We start from the raw sequence: 26,646 nt of genomic DNA, 5'->3' as shown, positions 1-26,646 counted from the left end.
TCCATCGCATTATTAGGAGTAACCACATTTGATACGGATAAGAACGGGGGATGATGGATTTCTTTACATAGCGTGCACTGGAAAAGAGAAAGAAGTCTACGAATCATCTGATGTGTTACAAGTCAGATTATTACTTCGTAGTCGGTTGGTGGACATACGTCTGTTCTTAATTTGTGCCTCTATGCAGAGGACTGTGAACAGAGCTGCTGCAAGGAGTGATGTAATTCCTGGCAGGGTCAATAGGAGATGCCTCTATGCAGAGTACTGCAAATTAAGTAACTCATCGGAAGGAAAAAAAGGAGCGATGTAATTCCTGGCAGGGTCAAAATCTGTTGATATTGTGTTGCTCTACTATGATGGTATAGAAATTGCAATGCTAATGGCTGCAAAAGGTTCTTTTCCGTGGCACTTATATTTTTGATGTTAATGTCCTTTTGTTTTTGGATGAAATGTTTTAAGCTGTAGACATGGTCAAGAAGACTCGTGCTTACAAAATTAGGACCAGAGCTTCTTATTAATACGTTATTGACTATCAGTTTCAAATCTTAAAACTACATACTAAGCAGCTTCCAGCCTCCCTTTCTCTTTTCCACTCTAGGTGATTCAACAAACCCGTCTTTGTTAATGTCCTTTTCTATCTATCTATATACCAAACTTCAATTAATTCAACGAAGGACAACTTTTTTTTCGGTTACCATGTCGGCTCGTGCTGATGATATAATCATATGTGAAAATAACACGGTGCACCTGAGTTTTCTGTGTAAAAGAGATCAAATTGCGAGAGGATAATACAGGTCGTATTTTGCTCATGTAACCCTGTCCGTTTTAATTATTATATTTGACATTGAGGAAGATGTCGAACTTTGGAACCTCTCCAAACAAAGAATAACTTCCATAGCGCTGTTACACTATTACATGACATCCCGTGTCAATCAATCAAAGACCTTAATAAAAATTTACATCCTTTATGTCTTGGGCACGAGACACCATCATGGAGGTCATGCCATGTAAATCCTCCTTCAAATAACTTCAGTTTCTTGTGGGCAAATTACTTTGAAGGATTGAGGTATAGGGCTGCAGACGGGCAAATTGAAATGCAATGTGGAAATGAGAAAACTTTAAAGAAAAATGCGACAGAAACAAATGGTGAACTCCAGTCGATTTCTCTTGATCAAAATGGTGATTGATATGCAACCCGAAAAGTTTTCCTTGAACCGCAACCAGAATAGAAGAAACCACGACCTATAAATTTCTTCGTTTCTGCTATCATGATAACATTCGACAGTCGCTTGCGAAACCACAAATGCAATCCAAGTATACAAGATGGACAGTAACTAGTTGCTCATGATAAACTTGACTTGAGACCATAAGCCTAAAAGTTGAGAAATTTACGAGAGTAATACTTTGATCATTGATACTGGAATATTTCTTATCATTATGTCTCCATTGGTTCCTCATTTTCAGGTTCCTCTTCGTTGTTATCGTTCTCATGTTCAATTTTTTCTGCATCCGCGGTGTTTGCCCCACTTTCATCAGTTGCTGCTGGAACAGGTAGAGATGGTAACACGTCTACCACCATATCTACTAGATCTTGAATTTTATCTCCTAAACGGCTATCAATATCCTCTATCATCTGTAAAACATCAGAAAAGTAATTAACAAACCAAATTTGCAAGTTGACATATTCCATAAATTACAATAAAGGAGGAACGCTACACTATTTTCTCTTAGTTTACAAGTACGTTTATACTAGGAGCCTATATAGCATAGAGGCGATGGTGACCTTAGGTCATTACACAAATAAAGATCAAGACAAAATGCCTCCGTACAGACTCATGCTTAAATGCAATAATATTTACTATGTTTTCATGGGTGACTGGTGTCTTTAGTAATTTGGTGGATTTATTGAGAGAAAAGGGCAGTGGTGTACGACTTTGTAGTTGTTCTGCTCAGCCTTGCTGTCATGGTGTGGGTTTGATATTCAAAATTTTCACGTGGCATTGTTAAGCCTGAAAAGGCTTTGTTATTCGAAAACGGTGGCTCTCTTTTGAGGTCATTGCACAAAGGAACATCAAGACAAAATGCATTCATGCGGACTCATGCTTAAATGCAATAATATTTACTACGTTTCATGAACCAAAATGATATATGAGAAAACAAAAGATAACGTGTATGCACCAAGCACATGTTAATCCAACAAGGTGTTCATAGATTCTCTAAGCACAGACGACAAGAAGAGAAAACACACTAGTCCATTCCACAATTTGGGAAGACACCAATTCATAATAAACAGTAGACACTGAAAAGTTCAACCTTAATGACAACATCATGGTAACATTGTTAACTCAGAATTGCACAGAGTTGATAATTTTCTGATATCAATGGTCACAAATAATTATTTCACGTTGACAGACTACAGAATATAGAAACAAAATACATGGTACTCAGCCAATGATTTACCGTACATGAATAATGTGAATCAGCAAATTCATTCATGTCAAGCAATAGAAAGCATAGCATTCCGCTCATAATTTTTCTCTGCGCAAGATATATAGTGTTCCTAATTTTTTTCCCTAGCCCACTTAAATGTGGTTCCTATTCCACCCACAATGCAGGGTACAAACACAAATGCAATTAGCTGCAGATACGGTGTGATCACATAAACCCAATACACGAAACAACAGGCAACATGATAATATACACAATCAGAATCCAAATACATAAACCATAAAGAAAGAAGCATCACAATCATTACTAGAATCAATGAGATACGCAACAGAAACAGATTATCAATCAAAGTAGTATAACACACCGGGAAGATTCCAACGACGTTATATGGCCTAGTGTTGATAATATTGAGCACCTCAGCTTCTGCAAGGTCATATTCCCTACACTTCTCCTTGAACTCATCGATACTCTCTCTTGTCTGAGTACAAGCAGGAGTTGCAACCAAGTAATCGAAAATCTAAACAAGGGCAATAAACAACACATCAATTCTCACAACAATACTGATAAAAAAGGGAATGGGTGGTGGAAATATAAATATCATTACTACCTTATACTCGGATGGCGCTACGTTAGCAAGAACCCGTGCTAGATCTTTTGAAGCCCCTTTGGTCTTTAGAAAGTTGAGCACATCAAAATTGGTAAGCACACCGGAATTGGCCTGTAAACTGCAAGAATTTGTTTAAATGTGGAATTTATAACACCACCAGCATTAAGAAAAAATAATATGAAACTTCTGCAAAAGCCTTAAAATGGAAATTCATATAAACTAACCTAATTAGAAATAAGTAAAAAGTTAAAGACATACATCTTCATCCCCCTAAAATCAGAGCTTAAGGCTGACAAAAAACTGTAATAACAGAGCGCTCCGATACCCACAACAAGCCAGCCGTTGTTAATCTATTTCAGCAAAAGATCTATAACATGAAGTAAATAAATACATAAATAAGTACTCAATGATGAATATTAAAGGAAGAAAGACAAACTAAAGGCTAAAAATGCCTAGATCATCAGCCTTAGCTATATATAAAACAACAAAGTTTTCTTGGCATGTCGTAGTGGATTGGATTGTACAAAATTGTCCTTAGTATTATCATACATTTGGTATCGTCAATGCGGTTTTTGAATATAAATGAAGCGAAGAGGGATTGAGCAACCAGCAGCTCTATAACTAACAAAAAGAAAAAGTTTCATATCGAGAAGTTGGATTAAGCACATATGTTAGCTATCATAGAGATACGACTCATAAATTGTACTCCATCGACTAAGGAAAACAAGAATGTCTATTTGATATCTTGGCTATAGTGTTGTAACCCACTATCAACTTTTGCAATACATATGAAAGTAACATGTGGTCCTACAGGTGTAGACTATTGAATGCTTCCGAATGTAGATACAAGTATCAAGTCTGAAGGTTTTAATATACCGTATGAATTCCTAACATTCCGTAGTGCAAAGTTCGATCCTTAGATACTTTTTCAGGATTTCAATGTTCCTAAAAGCAAACAATGCACGTCAGATTTGATGTTGTACTGGGGTAAAGGGAACTTGCAATCAAGTAAACACATACATACTGATAAAATATATATACGCATGTATATATGTGTGTGTGTGAAGATCTTTAATTAAGCATAAAGAAACGAAGTGTAAAAACCCTTAAAAAAAATTGACCAAGAGAAGTTCAACAGCTCCACAGTGAACACAACATAACAAGTTGAAACAGAAATTAATAAACCAATTGAAGCATAAATTGCAATGCTCAAACAAAAACTAGAGAAATTCAAAAGGAAAAAAGAAGTTACTAATATATGAATTTATTCAACCAACGAAAAAAGAATCAGAACTTACCAAGAACAGGACCAACTGAACGATTAGAGTCCGAGAGAGACCAGAAATTGAGAGAAGTGGCTGCCACTCCCACGTGGTTTCCCGCAACCATTTATGTTCCCTCCACGACTGCTCCTACTACAAAATCCAGAAACATTGTAATTGTAATCACGGCTTCAAACGGTACAGCTATTACTTAAATCCAACAGAAGCGTATATACCACAAAGTTGCAAATGCCAACAACTGAAGACTGAGAAATGTCACGATACATTCATGGACTATATCACAAACATTATCAACTTGTAGCATGATTTCCCATTTTATTCGTTTTGGGAACGTGTATGACTCTTGATACCAACAAACAACAAATTTCTTTCAACGTAACTGGGAAGATACGTATTAGATGTTCTCAACTGCTGGATAGCTCTAAGTCAAACACGAAGATGATGCAGAGATTTCATGATTGCACCTAGTAAGCATGGAAAGCAGCTTGTATTACCTTAATTTGGGAGGACAAGAGATGATGGTGGTCGATTTCGATTCGCAGGATGATGGTGGTGGTGCTCTCGACGGCGGTGATGGGGATGTTGCGGTTGGAATGTTTGGGAGGAGACGGTGGTGTGTTGGTTTGGTGATGGTGGTCGCAACTAGCAAGTTGCCAGAGAGAGGGAGACAAAGACGGAGCCGAGGGCTGTCGAGTCGGAGGAGAATTGGTGATGACTGCTGTCAGAGGTTTTGAAGAATAAATGCTGACAAGCTATATCGGTTTCAAGATGCAACCCATTTTTGGGCCTTATACAATAATGGGTCAGGCCTTAAAAAATATAAATTCATTAATTTATTGTTAGAAATCCATCTAACAAATTTTAACCAGGGCTGATTCGATATGAGATACCAAACCGAAACTAGTATCCCGAATCTCAAATAGAAATTTTTCAGGATGGAAATTTGAAGACCAATCCCAAACCATATTTTCGGGATTTCGGGACAAATCGAGAATCCCAAATTGAAATATGAAATTATGAATTGTTCTTGTATTCTACTATCAAACTAACGCCATCATATTTTTCTGATTGCAAATAATTGGATCAGTTGAAATTTCTCCGTTTCTAGGTTTAATTGGATCAAAATTCTAGCATTCCAAAAACACGTAATTGCTTCGAAGGCATTAGATGGCAACCCTAATTCTCTGCTTGGTTGCCGAGACAAACAACTTCTCTGGAAGATTTCTCAAAATTCAGAGAAAAATACAAGTAGGTGAAATAATCGATTCCCTAGTTCGCCCTAAAACCCCAACAATGAAATTAAACAAAACTAACATTTCAACAAATGAAAAAAAGGCTCAAATTTGAAAACCCAGGATAATAAATAAACAAAATTGACAGTAAGTATCACAAAGATGTTCGTCAAACTCGACAAGTAAAATATAGGATAACAGAAACTAAATTTTCCTAGCATTTTCTCGGCAACCAAAGTAAAAACAAAATTGAAATCAAATGAAAGCTTCACATACCTTGGAGAAAGCCAAGTGAAGGATGTCGGCGAGAAAACAGAGAGAGAGGGGTAACAGAAATGGCGGTAGGGCAAAAAACTGGGACTAGGTAAGGGGTTCTGAGCTTTACTCTACCAGTTTGGGACCTTTGTGCTTAACTACAAACGACCTATATAAAGGAGAAGAGGAAATAAGACCATTCGAACTTCAAACCCTAAATTAATTCCAAATTTTACCTGATTAGGGGGAGGAATCTGTGCACACTGCACAGTGAGGGATGAGAAGTCGACAGAGAGAATCGCGAGAGAGAGCGGTGGAAATTTGCAGGATGTTTATATACTCAATTATCTATTAGTTTATCATAAAAAATTGAAAGGAAATGTATTGCATGATGGATTTAATATTATCAAGTTGATTATATAGCGAGCTGGCAAACATGATGGATTTAAAAGATGTTTATTTAACTGATTTGAGGTGACCCAACCACACACACATACACACCACCACACACGCACACATGTTCTGAATCCAGTGACAGTTACTGGGTTCACCCTTTCAACCTCTGCGAGCTTATCCTTTCTTCTCTCTTCTTCTTTTTTGTTTAAAAAAAAATTATAATAATTGTTCTTTTACATTGGTAACTGTAAGGTTTTAATTTCGATTCTCGTTAAAAACAAGTTTGAAGGATATTATTACTAGTCCATTGTGATGCTTAGTCCACTCCTCCACTCCCTTAATGTAGATACTACTGTTTTTTTTTTTATTATTATTTAAGAAAATTGATATAACCCCTTTCACAATGAGGGGTACCCAAGAAGAAAAGAGAATCTTTCACACCTTTAAATTTAAAATTTACCAGCAAAGGTCTTAAATCCAAATACACTTTCCTCCTAAAAAATTGTTCTCAAAGTAAAAAAGGCATATGGGCATGCGGTTGCATGTGGTGTTGAATTTCTGGTTATATTACACACGCACACAACACACGCACGCACACAACGCACGCACAGAGAGACTGAGTCTCTCTCGATCCTTCTTCTTTCTTCTCATTACACACGCACACACACAACAACCCACAGAGAGACTCCTCAGTCTTTCTCGATCCTTCTTCTCTCTTCTCTCCCTTCTCCCTTCTCCCACACACAGACACAGAGATCTGTCGATCTCTCTTCTCCCTTCTCCCACACACACGCACAGAGATCTGTCGATCTCTCTTCTCCCTTAGCCTCGTCGGCGTCGTCTCTCTGGAAACTCTCATTTCTCTCTGCACCGAGTCCGAGACCCACATACACACACGCACACCATCGCATCTGCTTCAGGAAGACACCCATCGTCATCATCAACCTCGTCTTTCTCCCTCTCATTCTCGTCCCTGCAACTCGGCGAACGTAGGAACTCCGGCAAGTTTCTTGAATTTCTCCAGTTAGGTAAGCTTCGATTTACCTCTTTCTGTTCCACATTGAAGCTTATATGTGAAATTTAAGTTCAAAATCGTGTTTTTGCAAGGTTTTTGGGACGAAATCGGCTCGGGTTCGCATAGATCCATCTCCGGCGTTCTTCTCCGAGTGCCCAGTTCCAAATCTATCGCGATATTATCACGAAACCCATTTGGATAGTTATAAAAATATCGATCCCCTTAAAAATCGATAATATCGGCGATATATCGCAGATATTATCGATTTTTTCTTCCTTGATGAGGAGTCGAGAGAGAGATATCAGATCAGAGAGAAATCGGCGAGGATGACTGAATGAAAGAGCAGGTGAGCGGTGAGGTGAGGTCGGGAGAGAGAGGAGAGAGTGATGTGGGTTTTATTTATATATTTTTTTTTATTTTTTTTTTATTTCGGTTCGGTCCGTGATTACCAAACGAATGAAAATGTGAAACTGATTCCGTATCAAAATTTCGGGGTCGGTTGTATAAACCCGTCTAGATGATTTAAACGGATTTTGAATCCGAAGGGTATTGTAGAAATTTTATTTGTGTTTTTGAGTCTTAATATGTGTGCCAAATGGGCCCATTGCTATTGGGTTTGTCCCCAGGCCCTAATCCCTTTTTTATCCCCTCTCCCTCTCACTTCATCTCTCTTCGAAATTGGATCCTCTCTTGAGCAAATGGTGGGATCCTCATGACCACACAACACAGATCGTTGGATTTTAATCCAACAGCTACAAATAGAAGGGTCCCTCTAAAAGTTATAATAATTATAGCCGTTAGATCAAAATCCAACAGTCCGTGTTGTGTGGTCATGAGCATCCCTATCATTTGCTCATGAGGGATCCAATTCCGCTCCTCTCTACACTTTCCTTATCCTTCCCTTTCTTCAAACACACACAAACAACCTTCACACCACTGGCCTTTCCCTCCTTCGGCGACCACCACACTGTCATCTTTACTAACCTTTCTTACTGATCAATGTCGGATCCATGAACTCGAAGCTTAGGATGATCTCTCCCTGCTGCACAGTGACACCACCACTGTTCAAGGTTATATCCGGCGACTTCTTTCCGTTCTCGGCGAAGGTGAGTCTCGGGAAATCCCCTATTGTTTCGATTTATGTCGCTGGTATTAAAATAGATGTGATAAGTGGCATTTATATGCAGAAATTGTTGGATTTATCCAATATAAATCAACCTTTAAGTGGTCTACTATATGTAATAGGAATGTAATATTGGAGAATAATGTTAATTGTGATTTGATCTCTTAAAGATATCAATCCTATATAAGGTGTCTTATATTGGAAATAGGATTGATGGAATCCTTAATAATATATGATTATGATATTTTACTTGAGAGCCAAGAAAGGAGAGTTTTAGTTTTCCCTTATGGACGGAATCTAAAACTTTTGGCTAGTATATAAACACCGGTCCCTGCTAACCCTAGACACGACAACTAAGGCTTCCCATAGAGCATTGTCATAAAGCTAGGAGTTTACAGAAGAGTTGGTGTTTCTGTTTGTCATGGCAAACATAAAGATTGAAGTTTTATCGATCACGTCTTGCTTGCATGGCTGTTGCATCTTCGATAACTACCATTGGAATCAGGTCAGTCACTCCTTCGTTTGTGTTTTAATTGTATAATCTTATAAGGCTAACAGAAATCACTTTGGGAAATATTTCCCAGTTTCTCGGCTCGAAAACTGGCAGCTTTCGAGCCTTTCTCCAGCGATGTCAGGTCACGACTGAGGAAACTAATGGTAAGGTGCGAATCCTTGTTCCCTTAGCTTTAATTTGAGTGGTTTTACGATAGAAATGGTTGAGTGTGGACCTCAAACGGAGTCGGGAAATTCCGACCAAAATCCTCTGCTTTCTTCTTTGTTGGGTCTGATGACCCGCGAGTTTAAATGGGTCAAACCCGACTCGCCATCAAGAACCGGCCCAAAACTTGGGCCTATGTAATCCGGCCAAAGCCCAAGCCCAAGCCCAATCCTTGAACCCAGCCCAATATTCAGCCAAATCCACTACCCATTAACCTAGACCTAACCCTAAACCCAATTGGGCAAACCTGGGCCCAGGCCTTTTTATCTAACCCAACCCAGAACCCTTTGGGCCAGGTTGCCAAGCCCAGAAGCAAACCCACCCAGTCTGGAATATTCTAGTGTTGACTTTTTTTTGCGAAATTTACTCTTAGGGTAATTCGACATCCTGAATCCGTTTTTTACATCCGTTTTTCCAAATTCAATTATTTGAATAGAGATTTATTAATTCGACGACAGAGTATCGTGAGTGGACCCCTTCTAAAATGCATGTTTTAACAGTAGAAATGCATACATGAAAAGCATGATTTAAAAGTTACGTTTTATGAGTAAATTAGATTTACATTATATGATTATCATGCTTTACTAAGAATATTTTGGAATACCATACTTTATCGAAACTTATATTCTTTATAGTATATATGATGGATAACTATATACTATTTATGAATATGTTTTTACACTTCTTTGTAGTATATATGTTGGATGATTATATGCTATGAAGATGATTTTGAGACATATGTACCTAGGTTTGGAAAGAATATATTCAATGTTTTGTGCTCATCTAGTGGTCTATGTTCTGCCTACGGGCGAGAGATATATAGTTGTTGGCTTCTGGCTGGGAGAAATAATCTCTGGCTTCGGGTCGAGAGACATAGTAGTTGGTTACGGGCCGGGAGATATAATTATTGAACATCACGGGTGACTAGGATACCACTAGTTAGCACACCATATACGAGATATGTTTTATGAAGGTTTTATGGCATGCTAGGGTTTTCGGAAACCTATTACATATTATGCTATGAGATTTCTTTAAACTTTAGGGGTTATTATGTTGATAACTGTTTTAGTATTTTATATATATATATATCAACATGGTCCACTCATGTTTGTTTTGCGCCCTCTCAGACTTAGAATCGAGGCATACAATCCAGGTGTCAAGGCACTTCCGCATCGGCATCTTCGAGTCCTCTCGGTGTAGGACCCATTCTTTTATTCATCCAATTTTATATTCCTCCCTTTAGTGTTCTAGTTAAATTGTATGCTCTGAACACGTTCCTCATTTGCATAATCATTGTATTTTAATTCATAACTTTTATTTATATTTCTTATTCTCATGCATTCTAGTTTGGCTTCGTCACCTTCGAGTGTCAGCCAGAATGTGCCTACCCTGGTGTTTGAGGAATGTCCGGTCAAGCGTGTCAGGTCGGTTCGGGGTTGGGTATTGAAATTTTCGGGAATTTCGGTTTGGGATTTTTTGGGTTCGGTTTCAAGATTTTTTTGGTTCGGTTTGGAATTTTCAGTATTTTTTTCCACCCCTAATTTTAACTCACACACACTCATTTTGCAGCACCTAGTCTTCGTCAAGTCTCGATTTTACTGAATGAGGTTTTGAGTTTGAATTTCATATAAGAGCTTATAAATTTGTTGGTTATGGGCATTTAATTTTGCATTTCAGGTTTTTCGAGTTCAATTTTTCATCTCCCACAATATCGCTTTATATAAATAAAAAGTTTGAATCTCATGGACTACAATTATTTAACAAAAAATAACCATAATAATTTGATGTATCAATATGCATTGTTACTTTTATTTAATAAAAGTAATATCTTACTTTAAACTAATCTATATTGCAGGAAGGAAATTTCAAACTTGAGTGCATATAAGAGAGCACGTCTGCTCCAACTAACATGACTGTCTGCTCGAGTCTCTGCATCACTTTGAAACTCAAAAAGCTAAATGCAATTAATTGAAGCATCCTTATCACATTTGTAATGAAGCAAGTAACATATCTACAATGCATCTAAAATTCACAAAGGAAATTTAACACTTTGAAGCTCTATTGGCAAAGTCTCAACCCCTTCTCTTATAGCCAATAAGTGGCTACTATCACCTTCTAAATAAGCTTTTATGAAAGCAACCACAACCCCTCCAACAAACCTCCTCATGGGCTCCCTAGACTGCCCATTTTTGCACAAACAATACGTAGCTTTCCCTCTAATCCCTTTGGTCTCATCGTCTAGCATGTCAAGATGGCCATAATCCTTCGCCACAAAATAACAAGCCGGTTTCCGGCATTCGTTGAAGAAGTCCTCATGGTTAACACCCTTTGGAGCACAAGGAGGGAATAGAGGGTTCTTTTTCACTTCTCCCAAACCCGAACCGATCACCATCACCGCCATGTCAAGATCAAATGAATGAGGAGCATAGGTTAGCACTGGCGGAGGAGTTTGTTTCCCTTTGTCCATTCCGTCAACCGGGTCAATGCCGATTAGGGCTGAAAACTTTAAGCTGGTGCCAATTTCTTCTTTCCCTAAAGCTAGTGCAAATGAAACCTTGCCTCCGCGGCTATGGCCGGCGAGTCCTAGCTTGCTTAGATTTGCCTGAACATTGGGTGGAAGCAAGGGTTGAAGTCCATTAGATAACCAGTTTGTTATTGCAGCTGTGGACTTGATCTCATCAGTTGTGTCTGGTCCAGCTATGGTATATAACTGTCAAACACAGAAACGATTAATTGTCAATAAAATTTAATTAAATGCATACTAAAAAATTATATCATCTTAATAGCGTGACAATCACGTTCAAAAGTTTATCGTGAAAATGTTATTTCTAATTCATCTTTGTGTGAACAAAAATGTGAATGAGAAAAAGATGGTATTTGAGATCCTAGCATGTCTGACAAAGGATCGAGCCACTTGGGTGTATTTAGTTCATACAAATGTGCCAATCAAAACATGCCACATGAAAGACTCCAAAACCCTTTAATTCCATAACTTGTCTAGTACTGAAAATAAAAGCTCAGATATTTTTTTCCTTGGTTCCTTGAAATCTTGGTCCAAACAATGAGAATAATTTACATAAAACGAATTTACTGTCAAGTGGTATTCCAATCCAATAATACATTGTTTTGTGAAAAAAAACTTGCAAAACTATTAGATAAGAAATGCCAATTAACGATAACTCGTTGCATATAAATCATTCTCTTCTAACAAGACAGCCTAAGCCGCAAGTGTGTGTGACATCCATCATTTGTCATGCAGACCAAGGCAACTATTGACAGTGGGTGGCACAAGTGGCTAACAAGATTGACAGTGACATACACCATTTATCTTGCAGACTAAGGCAACTACTGACAGTGAATAGCACATAGTAGCTAACAATTGGAAGTGTGCAAAAGGTCCGGGAGCATAAGGCTCCGGACTTTTGTATCTTCCTATATACATAATAAATTTGCTAATAAAAAAATTTTTACTGAGAGGAAAATTCTTCATTATATGGTTTTATCTATAATAATTGATTAAATGAAATTTATACTTAATATACTTTTCTCATGTAATTAAAAAACTTGTGCATTATTGTCTTCTACTTTTCTTTAACAATAAAAAACTAATTTGTGTTTTATTTTCTTCCACAGACACAGCTGTATTTTCATAACTCTCTCACTCATGCTCCATTTTTTCATGGATGTATGCTAAATCATGATTTCATGGCAATTAAAGATTATTCAATTAGTAAGAGTGAGATATTGATTTCAATTAAGTTTGAATTAATTGTTAAACTCTAATGAATATATAGTCCAAAAATTGAAAATTTTAAATAAAAAATGCCTTTTTATTAAATTTGCATAAAACCCTCAAAATATCAGAGACAGCTGTCAAGATCATGTATATTTTATATTGCACTTCAATAATAATAAAGTAATTTTGACACATATCTTTTGGGACCTGGATTGTCTGGCCTTCTATTTCGGTGCCCTTTTCGTGCCCTCTTATTTTGTGTGGTCACGGTTAAGTCACGTCAATATTTTATATTATTTTTTTATAAAAATAATAAAATAAAAAGAAATAATAATATAAAATGTTGACGTGGCTTTACAGTGACCACACAGACAGTAGAGCACCGAAATGGGAAGACAGACAATCCAAGTCCTATTTTTTGTTCCTTGCATTTTTTTTTTCGTATTCCGTAGCATTTGGATTAAGTCAAAGGAGAGGAACCGATTCTCTTCGAGAGGATTTTCAAATCGTGTCTATTATTCGTATATCGTGCAATTATAAATTATTTTAAATATTTTTATTTAAAATTAAATAGAAATAATACTTAACAAAAACTAACTGCACGATATACAATAAACGAACACGATTTAAAGATCCGAAGGGGATCCTTGAAAGAGAGAACCAAAAGCGAAAGAAATAAAGAAAGGAGTGCAGCAAAAGAAAAAAGGTGTAAAAATTATGGGGTATGATATCCATACATCTCATTTTATTTCTAACATTTTTTTAATTTTCAATCGTCGAATCAGATGAATTGAAAAAGATCATCGGACAGAAATTATTGTGTTAGAAGTAAAATAGAATCCAATCCGACTGTATCACTAAAACAAGTCTATCAACCAGTAGCTAGTAAAATGCAAATCCCAAAAAGATAATCGGAAATAATGGGAATTAATTAGTATGCTAATAAAACTTATCCTACAAGACTAAAATTGAGTAGCATTGAATTGACCATAAAAAAAACTATGATTTGTGTAATTTTACTGTTTGATGAGAGAGAGAGAGAGAGAGAGAGAGAGAGAGAGAAACCTGAGGGGCAATGACAATGAAGCCATGAGAAGCGATGTGGCTGATAAGCTGGGAGTAGAAGGAGTTGGAGAGAAGGTAACCATGGAGGAGCAGCAACACTGGGAACTCTCCAGCAGCTTCACAAGGCATGCCAATCAATAGTGGTTTTGGAGGCGGTGGATTAGTAGGAGGAGAAGTTGACGACGACGACGACGACTTGGTTTTGCTGCTGCATGCACTCCTCTCTGCTGCTTCAATTATCTGGAGGACAACTTTGTAAGTTCCAATCTCAAAAACATTTGTACCAGAGATGGCAATCGAAGAAGAAGAAGCGGAGGAGGACATGGCTGTCATTGGGGGAGCATCTAACTTTTTGTGTGCAGAAGCTGTAGGATAAAGATAATGGCATCAATTTATAACCTCACATGTGACAAACTGAAGGGCAAATGCGAATGGGAAAAGGGGTTCAGTTTTGTGACCCAGATATATTGACACCGAAGCTGGACTTATATTGACACTGAAGTTGGACTCTTGTACATTTCATATTTGGTTGCACTCTAGAGGACTAGGCTCTAAGGAATTTTTTGTATTGGGCTCAAATTTATGATGGGTAATGTTGGGCTTTTATTTTCAATTCGACGTCTTAATGAACTTATTTTAATTAGAAAAACGATAACCAGATGTAATTTTTAGCTTCTTACACAATTTGCTTAAGAATGTATGTTATTTCTGTTTGATTTATTCAATCTAATGACGAAAATAAAAAGAATGTGATCCAAATGATAATTAAACCTTAATGACATCAAAAGAATTCATAAAGAAAAGTCTTATTCAAACTTATATCTCTCTACACATTTTAGTCTTTGTGCCTATGGGATCAAATAAAGTCCTTTTAAGCCTCTTTAAATACTCTTGCATACTTATTTCTTTAATTTTTCCTTCATCTTACATTCGTACTAAGCGATAACATCTAATTCGTGAAATAAGCGATAGCATCTAATTCGTAGAAGAATGAATGCAAACCCACAAAGTGAAACAATGACCACTACAAAATCTCTCACAAAATTCAGTAAGATTGACCAAGCTCTTATCCACATTTGTAAAAATAAAAAAAAAATAAAAAAATAAAAGTGTATAATTTTATTAGAAAATCAGGAGGGCATACAATGTCTAAAAGAGCGTCTTAAATAATATTATAAGGTTCCTCGAACGAACAAGAACCAAAATACGAAAATAAGGCCAACTTGACCAATTTATGTGCCACTATATTGGCATTTCGGCGCACATGACAAACACGAGAAGCAACTAAATTGGGTAAGCAAGTCCTTATGTCTTCAACCATTAAATTGGATAAGCAATTAAATTTTCGTATGGACTTGGACAATAATAATATTGCACAATTCCCATTTGTGGTCTTCAATAGCCAATAACAGTAATTACTTTTACGTGTGAAATTGCAATAAAATATAAAACAATGCGCGTGTTTAATAACACCACGCGGAACCTTCATTTATTAATTTCACATTCCATAACTACCATTAGTCCAACTATGCAAAGCCTAAAAAGCAATTCACTTTTACCTTGTATGGTAAAAACGTGTAACGCTTCCACCTTATCCTGTGTTCATACAACACTCGTAATGAACACGTATTCTTCTTACCCCACATTCTTTTTACCACTTATAACAATTGACCGCCCCTAATTTCACCCATATATATACCTCCAAAATCTCCCCTATTTTCCCTCACGTTCCCACGCTCTCTCTCCTTTCAAACAACACACAAAAAATACCTTCGTCTTCCTCTCTCTCTCTCTTCGCCTTCGACGAAACCCTTGCGATTCCATTCCACCATCGTCTGTGAACTCGTGACATCGTCAATGGCTCTACCGTTCGGGAAGGGTGGTGACGTGGAGTCGGGGCAGAATGGGCAACTTTACCCGAATCAGATGGAGACCCCTCAGCTCCGATGGGCCTTCATTCGGAAGGTTTACATGATCGTCGCTTTTCAGCTGCTTCTCACCGTCGGTGTCGCCTCTGCCGTTGTCTCCATCCCCTCCATTCCCGGCTTCGTCAGATCCGTGGCCGGCACCGTCACGTTCGTTTTCATTATGGTGTCCACGGTTGGAGGTAATTAATTAAATTAATGAACTCCCATGATCGTGAAAGTAGATGATAATTTGTGCATTTTTAATTTCTTTAGTTTTGTGGATGTTGCTAATTGTGTTTTAATTGGTGCAGTTGCGATTGGGTTGTACTTTTACCACAAGAAGCATCCGTGGAATTATGTGCTTCTTACTCTCTTTACGATTTTACTTGCGGTTACGGTGGGATTCGCTTGTTCCTTCCGAGCAGGTATTAAACTATTTATCTGCGTTTCTGTTAATTGTATTCGTAACATATTATGCTCTTGGAATATCAATGAATTTGGCACTTGATAGATTAAATTTAGATTGATCGTCCAAATGGTTCATTTCAACCATTCGTCTTTGGAATTTTGTTTGAATGGGTAGTCCAAATTAACGAATTTTTAATAACATACCGTGTCAAATGTTACGATAGGGATCGTCCCTAACATTTCTATTTTGATGCATTTCGTTTTCAATCTATGGTTTTCTTTGTGACCACCTTTTTAAATCATTTACGCAACTATATTTCTTCACTTTTGGGTGATATGTTACGTTGTTAGACTGTCAATTGACATTTTGAACAATTTACTTGACAGGTTAAATTGATTGATTCCAACATAACATGCGAAAACAAAGCTGTTTGATAAGAAAATTTTGCCATAACAATCCTCTTGCCAAACGGCTAATCTAGGATTATCACATAACAATCCTCTTGCCAAACGGTTAATCTAGGATTATCACATAACAATCCTCTTGCCAAATGATTAATCTAGGATTATCAATCACATGAAATTTGTTTGAATTGATAACACATCAAACAATTAAATATCCCACTTAAACAATCTCTGTTCATTACTAATTTATTTTGTGTCGCCGGTTTGGGTTGTGTATTCGACTGAGAATCTTTAATTGTATTTAACTGCACATTGCTGTCAAGTTGCGTCTCTTTGAGTTTTGATTCGTCATATGGTAATCTGAAGTACGTGTAACTTTGGTGCCAACAGGGAAGAGCGTTCTTCTAGCTGTGATTCTGACTGCTACGGTTGTGGTCGCCTTAACTCTATACACATTCTGGGCAGTGAAGAGAGGCGCGGACTTCAGCTTCCTCGGGCCATTTTTGTTCGCTGCAACCCTCATGCTTTTGATGTTTGGTCTCATCCAGGTAGTTACCAAAGCCTTCTTAAACCTTACTGTATGCATGCATGTCTTTCCTGCTGAATTTCACCTTCTTTAATTGGATTGCTTTGCTTTGCTTCTCATATTTCATTCGATAAATACTCTTGCTTACAACTGTTGTATACAATCACTCTCTCGCAAAAAAACATGTCGCATGTCAATATGTGACAAATTTGGTCAGGAAAAGATAACAGAACTTTTATGTCTCAACTTATTTGTCACTGGATCTGTACACTACATTTTTGCATTGAAAAACCGACAATGCTATCTGCAATTGTTCAGGACGGTTGTAATTAAGAACTTCCTCTTAGCCAAATCATGATCTTAACTTTGTCTTCCGGAATGTACATACAGAAATAGATTGGAGAAATTGCTTAATAGTTCAACTTTTGTTTCCCAAACCCATGTACCACCTGAACTACGGTATTGCGTTGGAAAACCGACACGATGCTATCAGCAATCATATATGACGTTTGATATTAAGATCTCTTGTTATCCAAACCCTTAGTTATGATCCTATCTTTTTGGTCTGTTTTGGAATGAACATACAGATATTGTTGCCTCTGGGGCCGTTTTCAAGGATGGTGTATTCTGCAATCGGAGCTCTCCTATGCTGTGCTTACATTGTGTACGACACTGACAATCTGATAAAGAGGCTCAGCTACGATGAATACATATTCGGTGCACTCTCCATATATATTGATATCGTCCAACTCTTCTTGTTTCTGCTCTCTTTGATCAGCGGTGGTAAGTAAATATTGACGACCAGCAACTAGAGCGTAATCAGTGCAGAGAGGCCTCATTTACTCATCTCATGGTACGAAGATGAAGTGTTGCTATGATGGTTTCGTGTATAACAACTGTATTCATCCATTTTTGCTACTATAGCTTGATCTACAACAGGATTAACTTCGTTAAATGTATATGTTTCGAACTATCCACAGAAGGATATTTACACATTTATTTTTGAACTCGGATCTCTTCCGCCATTGAGAACAATGGCGGAACAAGGATGGCAAAGTAGGATGGGGTGGGCTATTGCCTTAAGAGTCTTGGACAATAAAAACAGTTTGGGGTAAGGGCTAAAGACAAATTGGGCTGGGTTTGGAGTGCATCCATCCCTCCAAGTTGTTCCGTCCCGAATTGTTGTGAGAAGCAAGGCGTTGTTTGGTGACATGTAATTCAATATGATAAGTGTATCAAGAATTGAATATGACCATTCTCGATAAATATTAATATCCAGAGAGGAACACGTTTGAGCTTGGAAATTGACGTCAGAGATATCCGAATCACAAATGCATAATTTCTATTTGCATGATCCTTTCACATCTCTTTCCCTATAACAATCAACAGAGTCCATTCACTTTCAAATTGTCAATGGATAAAAATAAATATAATGAAAGCTCTCTCTCATTCATTACTCCCATACTATATATATATATATATATACATCTCTTTCTTTGTAGGCCCTCATTTGCCTTGTTCATAACGTTTGTTTTCTCTTGTCACATTCAATGCAGTTCAGTTTAGGCATAATCCATTAAATTAAAATAAATAATCAGAAATGGTTTTGTTGTTGAGACTAATTTGTTGGTATCATAGAAAATCACATGCTTTTGCTTGCTTATTAAATTTATTGTCTGAATTCCATCATAGGAACTCTCTCAAATGATTTTGACATTTATACCTCTTCACCAAGTGCTTTGCTTTTATAAAATTTGTTTCTTTTATAAGATGCAACTCTAAACTATTAAAGAGGAATTCAAACTTGAATATAAAGGACCATCATTTTATCCACGCCAATTGACGCAGTCTATATATGCAATCATCTTAAATTGTTTACTTCTACTCAAATTTGTGGAGTGCATTTTTTTACGATAATTGAATGGTACTGAGCATCATCGTCAAAATAATTACCGTTTAATGATTATAATATAATATTATTAAATATAAAATTTTCCAAAATTTAAACTCGTTTGAAATTACTTAAAATGATGCTAATGCTCGCAATGACTTAAACTTGTGAGTAAGCAGTCATCTTCATTGTTCAACACTAATTTATTTGGAACATTCTCTGATAGCACAGCCTCTTATTCTCCTTCTAGCTAATTAAATGTTTCTTAATTCCTCCCACCGTTCGCTTAATCCAAACACCACGCCTTTATCAAGTGGAAGATTACAACACCAAAGACAATCATGGATTGCACAAGCTACAAGAATTAAAACCTTAATCTAAATCCAAAAAACCCCCAACAAGGGTCAACAAAGCACAAAACCCACAATAATAAACAAATCAGGACAATGTTTCTGTCTTGTATGAATCTTCTTGTTTACTCAAACTGAGATTCCTTCCCTTCTTTTTTGACTGCCCCAGTCCAAGATCCTTCTTTTCTTTCCTTATTAACATGGCACTAGAAAATCACATGCTCCTGTGCCAATCTCTTTCTTTTCCATTAAAAATTCAAGAAAAAGATCCAAAATACATATAATTTTATATATATAAACATTCCAGAATACTAAAAGACCAATTGGGATCAACTTTTACCTTTAATTAACCTTTTTACAATAGACTAAACTCACAGTAAATACCACAGCCAGAAGTTTACCAAAATATCCTACTCCCAAGTTCCCAATCTCCCAAATTTTACCCTCACAACATGTAGGTGAAAACCCCATCTAGATCCTATGTCTATTGTGCCTCTCTGCAACAATGCTGAGGAGCCTCGACACGCCCAGAGTCCAAATGTCGTACTCCCTCTGGTTCCGGCACTCAAACTCCACAACTCCGCGCATAACAGTCTTGAGCCCAAAGTAACGCCGGTGCTCGCCCCCCTCGAGCAAGTGGCGGCCGGGCCAAGCCGGCATGTCCTTGATCACTTCCAGCACCACATCTGTAAAATTCAAAAGCAGAAAAGAGGGAAAAAAAAAAAAAAAAAATTAAAGACAGGCTCTTTTGATCCTTTGCCACTTAAGTGTTTATAGCTTTTGCGAATCCCCAGATGGAACGAACAAAGGCGGCCCCCCCCCCCCCCCCTCCTCCGCCATTCTGCTCAAATAATTAGCCAAAGACAAAAGCAGTCACTCACTCTTTTTCTTTTTTGTGATGGTCCCAGCAACATGCCTGCTCTTCATCTTCAGCATAACCTGCACAAAAAGAAGCTCCTGAAAATTAAAGAGAGACAAAAAGGGAAAAGAGGAAAGGGTTGGATCCACTTCTTTCGTCATTCTTCTCTACTTTGCTGTTTAAACTTTTATCCCATCGAGTTTACATTCATGACCAAAAGTTCTATTGATGCCCTAATTATTGGCCCTACCCTATAAAACATAAGAAACTAATCGATAGACGTTGTGCACGAAATTTTACCTGACCCGTTCGATGGATATAAACAGAGACGATTTTCCAATGAAGATCACCTGGCATTCAGCACAGAAAAAGATAAGAAACTCAGAATTAGATTCGACCTCGAGAAATCATGAGACAGATGTACCAAGTAAATTCAAATTTTCGCTCGCAACATGGCAATTTAGTAATTTAAGCACAACTAGGAAGTGAAAAGTACTGTCGAAATAGATATTTCCTGCTAAGACGTAATTATTCTAGAGTCCATCCATTCACTCGAGGTCAACGAAAGTTTACCATCTTCCAAGTTCCTCCCATGTAAACATTCTTACAAGTTATAACTCAATTTTGGTCATGGCACTACTACTATATGATTGCAAACATTTTAAAAACAATAAATAGTAACGACTGAAACAAACTGAAATTCACCTCCGCGGGTGCGCTTGAGGAGCTCACAACCCTTTGCAAGCAATTCTCTACTGCAGATGCCGAGAAAATTCTCTTCAGGGACAAGTTCACCACTGAAACTACTGTTGGAATTACCGTTACTTCCGTTACCAACTACTCCTGAGCCTTTCTCAACAGGGATAACTGCAGCTATATTCCACACTTCCTTCAACGCCCTCGCCTTCAATGTCGCTGCACCGCGTAAGGCTGCAATCCCACCCCACAAACCGCAAGGGCATTAGTGTCCATAGGATATAAAAGAAAACACTTTAATTGCAATCATACCGCTAGCAGGACCAAATTAAGGTTCTGTACCTGTTGCTGCTGCAGCAGTTAAGGTCATGATATCGCCAGCAGACCGGACGTTCACGGCAGAGCTGACAACCGTAGCAAGGTGTTCCCGCTCAGCTCCCATGGCCTCAGCCGCCTCCACACACTGGGCAGCAACCAAAGTGGCAGCAGAGGCCACAGCCATGTCAGTCTTCGCCATATGCTCATCTTTCCCCGACCCAGATGAGGCGGCAGTGGCGGCAGCAATGGCGGCAATGGCAGAAGCCACCCCAGCAACAGAAACAGCAGCATGAAGCTGAGCATTCAGGGCTCTAGCCTCCTCTTTCTTCTTCTCCCTCCTATCCTTAAGCCACCTGCCCACCGTCTTACCACCACCAGACACGGGGGCGCCACTAGGAGTGGCGGCTCTGAATTGGGTGTTGTGGTGGTTGTTAGAGCGTCCATACTGCATCATATCAAAATCCAATGTCTATTGTGATTTGGGTTTTTTATGGAAAAAGCCTTATTTGTGTATAAATTCACTGAAATGTGAAACCACCCAAGAACAGATGGGTGCGGTGAGTAAATAGTAAAAACTAATCGCACACCCACTTCCTCTGCAAGTAGTACCACTGTCGGTTCATTACTTTTTACAGAAACAGATTTTTGGGTACACCCACCGTGTGTGTTTAGCAACCAATCGCTCTGGGGGAACCAGAACTCAATAATCATCATAACCGTGGTTAGTTCTGCACATAGAAAGAAATCCGGGACTCTGCGAATATCGAAATTACAACCAATCTAATTAATTTTAGTGAAGAACATCGAAAATATGCAGATTTACGAGATGGGTTTTCTGGATTAGACGAAACCGAGCACCAAGTCATTAACTTTTTGCATTGGAAAGAGCGAGAGAACAAGGATTTGGTAATCTACTGGGTCGGATAATTAAAGGGCCCTTGGATGGCGGGAAAGCTGGGGACTTTGTTCGACCGGGTCAGAGTGAGTCAGACTCGGTAATACTCGTGCTCTGTATCCCAGACAGACTTAGTACACTACCCATGTGGTTGGTATATATTCCGGCAACCGCGAACGGTGGTCGCCGGCAAAGATTACAAAATTCAAATAAATACAAAACAAAGTTTACAGACCTTAACATCGTCGATTTCGGAGGGGGACACAGGTGGGCTGTCGGTTAAGGAACCGTTGAGAGGACCACTGCTGTGCGACAGCCTGCCGGATGTTCGTGGAGATACCTCTTGCTGCAAAAAATAAAAATTAAAAAAATGACTTGGAGCAGTTTCCATTTACATGATGAAGAACCAAGTAGAAGCCAAGAAATGGAAACTTGAAACTTCAAAGAAAATGGTCAAATTTTGAGACCAAAACAAGAACGTGGCAATAAACCGACCTAACCCAAATACAAACACAAAAACAAAGGAAAGAACCAAACAAAAACTGAGACATGAGAGAGCTAAAAACCAAGACCATAAAGCAACAGAAAAACAAAAAATTAAACGAGAAACTAAGGCTAAAACTTCTCCAAACAAATTTCTAGAGAATCAAACACGGTCAACGCAAATTTTTTAAAAATCCCACAATTTGTCTACACATTGCAAAGCTAAAATCTTTGCTAAGCCTACCGACTGTGACATGATACGCTCCATGACGAGCTGAGAGGTCTCGGAAGAAGCAAAAGAAAATGGGTTGCCAGAAAAAGTGGCGCTCTCGTCTATCTCCCCGGCAAGGTCCTCTAGTATGGGACCACCGCCACCGCCATTGACGGCAGAGCTGAGGTTGAGGTTTGTGAGTTGGGTCTGGCCAGGGGGTGGGGCCAAGGCTTTGGAGACTTCGAGAGCTGAGACGCTCCAAGAGCGGGAGAGGAACTCCATGGGCTCGCGGGGAGTCTCCGGTGGCAGGAACAGGGCGGCCTGTACCGGGTCCATTTAGCGTGATGTGGGTGGTAGTAAATGAACCGGCTTGGAGGAAAGGAAGTGGAATGCTAAAGAGTGAGAGGTTCCTGAGTAAATGTTAAGGTCGCCAGCTTTATAGAGAGAGAAACGCACAAAGCAAGCGGCCGTATAGAGGATTGTATTTTAGTAAAATAAAATTAAAATAATGGACAAGAGAAGTTTTGTTGGCAAAAAATTAAAAAAAACAAATTGATTATTTGATGTGAAAATATAGATTTGGAAGAATAACGAGTGAGGATCCAAATAATATTCTAACAAGAAATATGTTGTGACTTGTATGCAACTTGTACATTTGTGACAAATTTATTTAAAACTTCTGTGGTAAGAGTACTAGTAACACGCGTTACTAACAATGTCACAATCTTTGACTAAAATAGAATTTAGTAGATGAGGTGTCGATTCTTTTTTGTTAAAATTAGTTTTTTCAAATATGTTTAACATCGTAAATACATAATAGGGCTAGTAAAGTATATCAATGCACAATACCTTATGGATAAGTAAGTGTTGGAACAAGTGTAAGATAATGAATTAGGATTAGAATGAGAACCGGTCGATTTATGTAGGGTAAATTACACAAAATTATCTCAAGTATGGGTCAAACCACAGTCTCATACCTCATGTTTTAAAAATTACAATGTCATACCTCCGTCAAATTTTCTATTAAATGCTGACGTGGCTTGACGCGGAGTCTACTTAAAAAATTAATTAAATAGTAAAAAAATTATTTAGACATTTTTATATAAATAAAAAAAGTGGGACCCATCCTTACAAACCCGTCCCTCTCACCTTCTTCCCCAACTTACCCATCCCCCCACCTCCCTCCTTCACCACCAAAACCAGAACCACCCCCCCCCCGCCGTCCTCTCCTCATTCATCTTTGCCACCGAGTTATCATCAACCCACCCAAGGCCCAAGTTAAAATATTAAAAAGGGGCACCTTTTTCTTCTCAAGCAAGCAGCCACACACGTTAATTCCGTCAAGGACCTTCGTGAGCACCACCCTAAAAACTCTCGCCTGCAATCTGAAACCGTTTGTAGGGTTTGGGTATTTCAAGGACCTTCTCAAGGCTTGTGGAAGGTGAGGACGGGCAAAGGAAGATTATAAAATCCGACGACGGCAAGAAGAGACAGAATTCAAGTCGGGATCTCAGACCGGAAAAATTGATTATGTTCAAGAAAATCCGGGTAAAAATCCATGTTTGAAATTTCCCAAATTGAAATGCATATTATTGCAATCAATGGTAAACCCCATTTAACCAAAAACCAAATTATTTTTTTCAAAATTAGAAACCAATTTCAAAGCTATCATTTTGAAAGCAGATAACTTTGGGAATTGAGATGCCTATAAAAAGGCCCATGTCGCGGTGGAGCAGCACCTGTTCTAAGGTTGCTAGAGAAGAGAAGGAGCGTCATTGGGATGGAGGTGAGATGGATTCTGGTTTTGGAATGAATGGAGGAAAGGTGGGGAAAGACTGGTGGGATAGGTAGAAGGTAAGGGTTTGTAGGGGTGGGTCCCCCATTTTAAATAAAAATATTTAAATGATTGTATTTTTAAATTTTTTTAATCCAATTAGTGGGCTCCGCCTCAAGCCACGTCAGCATTTAATAGAGAAATTGACGGAGGTATGACATTGTAACAAATTCGTAAGATGAGGTATGATATTGTAATTTTTAAAACATGAGGTATGAGACTGTGATTCGACCTATAATTGAGGTAATTTTGTGTAATTTATCCATTTCTGTAATATAACATGAGCTAAAAATAAGACAATAAGGGGGCGTTTGTTTCACCTTCTTAAGTAGGACTAGACTGACTAGGATTATTGTCCCATGTTTGATAAGCTTTGGGACTAACTTAAATGAGACTAGCCCGGACTCGTGTGGACTATCTCCCTTGCTAAGTCATCTTAGTGAAGCTCTCCGAAAACCACGGGACTGCTAAGACTTGCTTCGTCTCCTTTACGCCACTTAGCGTCATCCCTCTGCGAAGACCTTGCTTCGTCTACGTTGCGTCTTCTCTCCAACGAGATCACAGCACCACACCAAGACCATTCCCTTGTTTCAAATCAGAGAGAACTACGACGATATTCTCGGCGACTCGACCAAATTGCACCCCTTGTCGTCTGCAACTCCAATCCCTGCATATGCCCATACCCAGCCCCACCCACCCGTGTCGTCTGCAACTTCAATCCTCACCCATGAAAGAACAAGTGAAGTTGGACGGGAAAAGAGGCAAAGGGAAGAGAGAGAAGGATTTGAACGGAAAAACAAAAGGAAGAGAGATAAGGATTTGACCGGAAAAACAAAGGGAAGAGAAAGAGGAAGCTGAACAGGAAAGCTTACATGGCTGCCATTAAATTGGCGATTAAAGCTCGAGAGGGAGGGCTTGGGGTTTTTGGGGGGAAGACGGTAGTACTGAGAAAAGAGGGAGAAAAGGCATAAAAAAGGGATAGTGGATAGAGTCAATGAGGGGAGATAAAAATGAATTAGGGAAGAAGATGATTCTAGCCAAATGATAAAATAATAATAAAAAAGTTAGTCGATTAGATTAAATTAATGATAAAATATTGTATATATAGATTTTGTTGATGCACAAAATTGGAGGGTTTTGGAACAACGTAAATCCGACCGTGAATCTGCAAGAAAGTAAAGAACACAAGATGTATCGTGGTTCACCCTAATGTTTGGGCTACGTCCACACTGATGTTGATTGTATTTATCTGTAACTGTATGTATGGATTACAAGTGTGAAGGGGAGTCCCCCAGAGAAAGAGAGAGTTTGAGAGAGCTTTGCTCTGAATATGAGAGCCTCAATTTGGGGATATGAGGCTTGAGGATTGTGAGGGTGAGGAATCTTTTTTATAAATTAAGGGCTTATCCCCTTTTACATAAATCATGGGCTCAATGTCTGGAAGCCCAAGTAACGAGGCCCAATATAATATGGTACTGACAGTAGTCCCCCAAGTTTTCAGTCAAGAGAGTTTTTTGGCTGGAGACTTGAAATTCAGTCCATGTGTGGGCCGAAGTAACTAGATGTCGTCTAGAACTGAATACTCGATATGAGGCGGTGCTTAATGTGAAATGATGTTCAACTAGAAGTAGAACATATTGCGAGGTTGCTCGGCTTGTGGCTTATGTTGCCTTGGTTGGCTCGGTTTGTGGCGTTGAAGGTGAGGGAGTCCATTTTATTAAATAAGGGTTCGCTCCTCAATACATAAATGATGGGTTAGGAGTGATGCTCGCGGTGAGAGGTTGCTCAGCTGGCGACGATGCTCTCTAATAATGGTGAGGGAGTCTCTTTTATAGAATAAGGGTTCGCTCCTCAATACATAAATGATGGGCTAGAATTGATGATCGCGGCGAGGCGGTTGCTCAGCGGGCGGCGATGCTAACTAATGATGGTGAGGGAGTCCCTTTTATAGAATAAGGGCTCGCTCCTCAATACATAAATAATGA

General features: G+C 38.5%; 4 protein-coding genes across 12 annotated transcripts; 1 reads left to right on the top strand and 3 right to left on the bottom strand.

Annotated features, from left to right (window-relative positions):
* Window positions 1-854: 854 nt before the first annotated feature.
* LOC126595932 (uncharacterized) lies at window positions 855-6,023 on the bottom strand. Of its 9 annotated transcripts, none has more exons than XM_050262345.1 (8): window positions 5,847-6,023; window positions 4,833-5,056; window positions 4,354-4,470; window positions 3,932-4,000; window positions 3,280-3,422; window positions 3,056-3,173; window positions 2,813-2,965; window positions 855-1,633 (listed from the first exon to the last, which is right to left on the bottom strand). In XM_050262345.1, exons 5-8 carry the CDS (start codon window positions 3,309-3,311, stop codon window positions 1,436-1,438), a joined length of 501 nt encoding a protein of 166 aa, XP_050118302.1. In that variant the 5' UTR covers window positions 3,312-3,422; window positions 3,932-4,000; window positions 4,354-4,470; window positions 4,833-5,056; window positions 5,847-6,023; the 3' UTR covers window positions 855-1,435. The 9 variants fall into 9 exon arrangements, with proteins under 9 accessions (XP_050118302.1, XP_050118300.1, XP_050118299.1 ...); XM_050262343.1 differs by having other exon boundaries at window positions 4,833-5,053; XM_050262342.1 differs by having other exon boundaries at window positions 4,833-5,024.
* Window positions 6,024-11,015: 4,992 nt separating this feature from the next.
* On the bottom strand, window positions 11,016-14,331 carry LOC126595922 (chlorophyllase-2-like). The gene is made up of 2 exons (XM_050262319.1): window positions 13,879-14,331; window positions 11,016-11,787 (listed from the first exon to the last, which is right to left on the bottom strand). The coding sequence occupies exons 1-2, from the start codon at window positions 14,209-14,211 to the stop codon at window positions 11,107-11,109; spliced, it is 1,014 nt and encodes a 337-aa protein (XP_050118276.1). The 5' UTR covers window positions 14,212-14,331; the 3' UTR covers window positions 11,016-11,106.
* A 1,260-nt stretch (window positions 14,332-15,591) lies between these two features.
* LOC126595925 (protein LIFEGUARD 4-like) lies at window positions 15,592-18,131 on the top strand. The gene is made up of 4 exons (XM_050262327.1): window positions 15,592-15,985; window positions 16,097-16,210; window positions 16,989-17,146; window positions 17,712-18,131. The coding sequence occupies exons 1-4, from the start codon at window positions 15,736-15,738 to the stop codon at window positions 17,913-17,915; spliced, it is 726 nt and encodes a 241-aa protein (XP_050118284.1). The 5' UTR covers window positions 15,592-15,735; the 3' UTR covers window positions 17,916-18,131.
* A 1,459-nt stretch (window positions 18,132-19,590) lies between these two features.
* Window positions 19,591-23,308, bottom strand: LOC126595917 (VAN3-binding protein-like). The gene is made up of 7 exons (XM_050262298.1): window positions 22,861-23,308; window positions 22,369-22,479; window positions 21,263-21,683; window positions 20,930-21,154; window positions 20,525-20,574; window positions 20,247-20,304; window positions 19,591-20,051 (listed from the first exon to the last, which is right to left on the bottom strand). The coding sequence occupies exons 1-7, from the start codon at window positions 23,161-23,163 to the stop codon at window positions 19,837-19,839; spliced, it is 1,383 nt and encodes a 460-aa protein (XP_050118255.1). The 5' UTR covers window positions 23,164-23,308; the 3' UTR covers window positions 19,591-19,836.
* Window positions 23,309-26,646: the final 3,338 nt, after the last annotated feature.

The sequence above is a fragment of the Malus sylvestris genome, chromosome 13 (genome assembly GCF_916048215.2).
Source record: "Malus sylvestris chromosome 13, drMalSylv7.2, whole genome shotgun sequence".
Lineage (NCBI taxonomy): Eukaryota > Viridiplantae > Streptophyta > Magnoliopsida > Rosales > Rosaceae > Malus > Malus sylvestris.
The sequence above is the reverse complement of the archived record's forward strand: the minus strand, read 5'-3'. Positions and strand labels throughout refer to the sequence as shown.